At 38.3% G+C, this 6,000-nt stretch overlaps 1 protein-coding gene across 1 annotated transcript; it reads right to left on the bottom strand.

Moving 5' to 3' along the window:
- Positions 1-1,216: 1,216 nt before the first annotated feature.
- LOC126811992 (galactoside alpha-(1,2)-fucosyltransferase 1) lies at positions 1,217-4,683 on the bottom strand. Its single transcript, XM_050538092.2, has 2 exons — positions 4,496-4,683; positions 1,217-2,816 (listed from the first exon to the last, which is right to left on the bottom strand). The coding sequence occupies exons 1-2, from the start codon at positions 4,569-4,571 to the stop codon at positions 1,840-1,842; spliced, it is 1,053 nt and encodes a 350-aa protein (XP_050394049.1). The 5' UTR covers positions 4,572-4,683; the 3' UTR covers positions 1,217-1,839.
- Between the last annotated feature and the right edge of the window lie 1,317 nt (positions 4,684-6,000).

Genomic DNA, 6,000 nt, shown 5'->3' with positions numbered 1-6,000 from the left:
GCTCAGGTCGACCAAGGGCGACAACTCAAGCCCAGGATCGATTTATCCGTACCTTGGCCTTGAGAAATCGTGTCATCACAGCAAATCAGATCAGCGCTCGTCTTCAAACAGACACTGGTGTGAGAGTGAGTGGCCAGACGATTCGGAATCGACTGCATAGGGGTCACCTTCGCGCCCGACGTCCTCGCGTGATCCCTTGTTTGAGAGATCATCACATTCAGGCAAGACGTCGTTGGTGTAGGGATCGTCAACACTGGGATAATCGACGCTGGAGCAATGTGATGTTTTCAGATGAGTCAAGGTTCACTGTTGATTTTTTGGACAGACGTAGGAGGGTGTGGCGTCGTCGAAACGAGCGCTTCCAAGACGTTAACGTCATCAGACATGATCGATTTGGGGGTGGTTCTGTTATGGTGTGGGGAGGCATCACTGTTGCTGGAAGAACGGCTTTACATGTTGTTGCAGGGCGTGTTACAGGCCAGTACTACCGGGACAACATCTTGGCAGTCCATGTTGTGCCGTTCGCACGACGTCATGGCCGCTGTTTCATCTTCCAGGATGACAACGCAAGATGTCACAGGGCCAGGATCGTTACAGGTTACCTCCAACAACAGAACATCACCACATTACCTTGGCCAGCACTGAGTCTCGACCTCTCCCCCATCGAGCATGTCTGGGATATGCTTGGACAGAGGTTACGTCAACGTCAACAACGTCCTGCCAATGTCCAAGAACTTGCTGCTGCGTTGCAACAGGAATGGGACAATCTGGACCAAAATGACCTTAGACGTCTCATTAGGAGTATGCCACGTCGGATCAATGCTTGTTTGGCAAACAGAGGAGGATTTACCCGTTACTGACTTGGTTGTGATGCTGTGGTAACTTTGCTGTTTGACCCCGGGTATCATTTTACCCTTATAATGGTCAGTCTGTGCCTTACTTAGTCTAACGATCATTTGGAATAAATCGATGAATGTGAACTTCATTTCATTTTGTCATTTGTTTCTTCGTCAGTTTCATTAGGTGACTTTAATAACACTTAAAAATCAAATATCCCCTACTTTTTTTGAATTGTATACATTGTATAACCCTTAACGAGTTATTTCCCATTAGCGGTAATACCAAGCAGATTACCCGTGCTGAAATCTGTTCAAAATGTGAAAGCTAATACGGTTAGACTGTATGAATACAGGATCGAAATCCCTAACTTGCACAGATAATGGGCAATGTGATCGGGGCACTCCGCGACTTAACCGTCGGAAATACCATTAGTTATTTATTTATACGTACCTTAATACGGGAACTATACCAAATAAATACGATGGACTTTCTTGGCCAATACCAAGGTCGACCACGAGACGTCCGGTTGAGCAAGCCAACGTCTAACTCACTGAACCACCGTGGCTCCCTTGGATAAAGGCACTTGGAGGGTAATTAAAGATAGCTAATGAATTCAAGATTGTTCCATTTTCAAAATTATTCTTTTCAAAATGCAAGATAGAATTTTGGTGATTATTCGATAGTCGTCACTCTTCATTGTATAATCAGGGTATTTTGGGCGGAAGAGGTAAAGAACAAATTATAGTCAGGTGGGCGACGAATGGAACGATAATATAAATAAACGCAACCCTTTCTTTGTGTTACTTCTAGGGTCGTCAAAACGTTGTTACGAATCAACCATAATAAAGATGTCTCTGTCAAAATTATATTTGGAGTCTATTTGACGAATCCTGTCACAGATGTAAAATCCATGGACGCCAATATTGTGTCTTTTAACCTACCTAACTGTCAGAAAACGAGATCACAATAAATAAAAAATATTTCTGAATGATAACAAATTTACATTGGTATCCAATGTGGAAGGAAGAAGTCTTCAAAATCGAGACTAAACTCACGGCGAAGTGGAGTATTCGGGGCTATAAAGTTTTTAAAATAGATGACGGTTCCGTTGGCAAGGAAACCAGACCACCAGGAAAATGTTCCAACTGTTGTAATGGAGTGGTTCATCGATGTCAAAATGGCAAAGTCGATCTCTCGACGATTTCTTGTTACATATATGATGTCATTTCTACCATTAAGTACTTTCCGGGCCCACTTTAGATCATTTGAGCAGACCAAAAATATCACATGATCATGTTTCTCATGGAAATATTGAATACTTTTGTAAATGTAACTTTTGGGCGCCGTGCGATACCCATACGCTTTGTTCTTTTTCTTCAAATAGTCACCTCTGCGGATGTGAATTCCCACATAAATTAGGTTTTTAGGAATAACGCTCTTCTTTTCTTGGAAATGTAAAGTAACATATTGCTGAATCATGTCGTGTGCCTTTTGTCGAAAATGGTTTTTGATAACAAACTGATGTCGAATATCTTCCATGCTGTTTTCAAAGTATTTCCAGGACTGTAGAAAGTTTCTTATTCGATAATCTCGCGAAGGAGAGAAATTGTACACGTTAGAGTCAAATCTGCAGGGCTTTTTTTCAATTATTACCTTCCGCCTTTTGCATTCACAGACATGATTATAAGTTAGTACGCGCATGTCAAATAGAGTTAAAATGTAACTTCGTCTGCTTATGATCACACCCATGCTTTTGTTTTTGGCGATTCCAAATGTAGATGCGTACTGAAATAAATTGTTGCCCAAACCACCTTCAAAATAAATACAAAGTGTATGTCTTGGCCATTCTAAAGTATCGCGTGACGAAGGCTGAATGTGGATTGGCTGTTGTCTTGTGCCGTACATCCGGGAATTCAAAATGGCGATCAGGAAGAAATTGAAAACGAGGCTGGTTAACAACATGATCTTCAGGAACTCTGAAAGTATAACAAACTACGATTAAGTATATTCTTGAATAGAGAAAAAACAACAAACATGAGTGAAATGGACTGCAGGAATAATAATATTGACAATAAACGAACGGGTGAATGAATGAATTACAATAGGTTCAACTAATAGGAAGGACCTTGAATTGAAAATCCAGAATAAAAAAAAACGTGCGTAAATTCGTCTGTAGAAATAATATAATATTGTGCATCAGCGAACAGGTGAATGAATGAATTAAAATAGTTTTCAGCAGTCCTAGAATAAATTAAGAATTTTATATACGTTTGTGGGTTCAGAGAAAATGGTATTATCCTGACCAGTAAAGTATACTATATAGCGGCCATTTCGGTTGCCTTGGGTTAACTTGTTTCCGTGGCAAACTTTGTGGCAGACCACCAAAACTAGTACTAAAACAATTAAATATGTAAGGTGGTAGTTGACTTCATCTTGACTAATTAAATGCCATTTCAACCATAGACGGCTATTGATAATCTTCTTTTTTTTTTTAACAAAAAGGGTATCAAAAAATCGATATTTAAACCAGTATAACTCTTACGGGCACTTTAACCAGAATATCTCTTACGGGTACTTGAACCAGTATAACTCTTACGGGTACTTTAACTAAGCCGATTTAACAAAATTGGTATCAATCTTCAGATAAACTGTCATTCTTCAACTGCAATTTATAAATTTTGTATTCCTGTTCCTGACATCTAACCAAACAGCTTTCAATATTTGCCACTTCGGAACCACAATTTGAGAGCTAAAAGCAGGATTAGATACCTCTATTATACAATACAATAAGAGAGAGAGGGGGGGGGGGGGTGTTAACGTCTACTCGACACAAACTAGGTCATTTCTGGACTAAGATATGGTTCAATTTTATTTCAATAATTGGCTTTAGCGTTGCCACGTACAACCGGGGATTCGAAACCACGCCAGTTGACTCAAAGACAGGCCTTATGATACAGCACGCAACTGAGAACATGATTCACGTTGACGTATTATATTTTAGTTTTGATACTTCAATATCGACCTTTTGTTTAAATAGGCATTTCATATACTGGTTTGTGTCGAGTGGACTTTAAACTCTCTCTCCCTCTCTCTCTCTCTCTCTCTCTCAAACAGTGCACCAACAGAAAAAGTTCACCATTGGATATTTGAACTAAAATATCGAGCAAATCTGGTATAAATTCAGAAGAATTATAGTCTCAACGCCATAAATTACGAACTACAGTTTCATCACAAACTAAAACTAGGACGACAAACCACATGACTGTATTCAATTTTGTATTTATTTTTAATTTCCATCCAGTATTCTAAATTTTCTTTATATCCTGATTCCACAAAATTGATTGTGATTTTGTTGTAAATTTCAGGCTTTTTGAAAAATAAAATATTATAATATGTAAATAGAAATAGAAAGTGTAATAAATAGACTTGTCAATCGTTTCATTTGTTATGTTATTGTGTTTGTTAATATAAACTATATTTCGAGGGGCTTTAAATTGGGTCCACAACTTCGATTAATGTACAGTAAACATTCAGGTTAACTCTTGCCAGGTAGAAAATTGGTGAACAGACTTTGCAATGGCTCCCTACAGGACAAATAGTCATTTCTAAATCAAATGGCTGCTGGCACATTATTAATTAGTGATTTCATATTTACCTGGATGTCTAACAGTTTGCTTCAAAACTAAAGGTAACCGTCTCATGGTAACCACCATGAAGATGATAATAAACATTTTGACGAATTCACAGCTAATATTTGAATGTTATAGATGCTTCTATTAATCGACATTTCAAAGACTGATGATACACAATAATTCTCGCCATCGTTTTGTTTACATGCACACATCTAACAAATAATATCACCGTATGAAATCCGGACAAGGACTCAAACATGTGAACTGTTAGAGTTATCGGTCCTTTCAATCTGTATTAAAGTGAGAGAGAGAGAGAGAGAGAGAGAGAAATGGGGTTTAACGTGCACTCGACACGAACTAGGTCATTTCGGGACTAACATATGGTTCAATTTTATTTCCATAATTCAATTGCGCGTAGGGGTCTTTAGCAGTGGGGGGGGGGACCGGGGAAAACCCACGAGGTTGGACAGGCGACCCTACTCCTTGTCACGTACAACCGGAGAATCGAAACCACGCCAGTTGACTCAATGACAGACTTTGGGTTAATTGAGGTGAGAGTGAAATCAAGAATTTACTGTTCTTTAAAGATGGGTTCCCGCGTACAAACTGGGTGATTTAATGGTATATATGGACTAAAAACATATTCAAACTAAATAATTTGTCATAACTTTGCTTCAAATCTGTCTCAAACATTGTAATTTCGAAGGAATGTCCTGCTATAAAAATTCGATCAAACCAGGTCATGTTTACGTCATTGCATACATAAGACGATGTTGTCTTTAATCGCTTACTATTTATTACAAATATCGAATCCTAATTAAATTCTCGGATTATCCACTACCCGCGTCTTTTTCCGTCATTTTTATCTCAGAAAGTGTTGTACGTCTAACTCTTCATAAAGTTTATCAACTTTTACATCAAGCGCTCAATGTTCGCGTGTGACCTTTGACATCAGGCGTGCAGAAATTCCTAATCGTCGGGCTGTTGATTAGGGGAACCCCTACACCTTTGTCCTGTATACGCTCCATGAGTGTTTTTCGTGGAATTCAGTATTTTTCTAGTAAGATTGGATATCTCTACTTTCCATATATACCAAAATTACCATACTTTTACTGGAAATAACCAACCGATAAATACTTTTCTGGGAACCCATCTTTAAGAAAATATACGCTAAAGTTTAGCGTTTGAAATGATTGTTTACCAATTTCTTTAATGGTTGTGGATTAAAATAACTAAAATCTATTTGAAGTGTTGACTTCTTATTAAAATTTAGGTTCATACAAATTAATGTTAAGATACACTTTAAAACAAGAACTAAATTGAACTTAATAAACAAGCTGGATTCGGTGTCTGTGATTCTCCGAAAACGGCAACTGGCGAACGCCCAAAAAATTTGGGACAATGCGACTTGATGGTAGGGATTTCTTTATTCCCAGCGTATGTTTTATTCTGCTGTAAAAAATAGAATACCGGAAAATTCACTACGAAACGAAGAAATGTCAGATGCTGATAATACGAGAAGGCGTAT

Source organism: Patella vulgata, chromosome 1 (genome assembly GCF_932274485.2).
Source record: "Patella vulgata chromosome 1, xgPatVulg1.2, whole genome shotgun sequence".
In the NCBI taxonomy this organism is placed as follows: Eukaryota; Metazoa; Mollusca; class Gastropoda; family Patellidae; genus Patella; species Patella vulgata.
Note: the sequence above shows the minus strand (reverse complement) of the source record. Positions and strands in the feature narration are given on the sequence as shown.

Coding starts and splice junctions, on each gene's coding strand:
- LOC126811992 (XM_050538092.2), bottom strand. CDS start 4,571: ATGTTTATTATCATCTTCATGGTGGTTACCATGAGACGGTTACCTTTA. Junction 2,817..4,495: donor GCAAACTGTTAGACATCCAG/GTAAATATGAAA, acceptor TTATACTTTCAG/AGTTCCTGAAGATCATGTTG.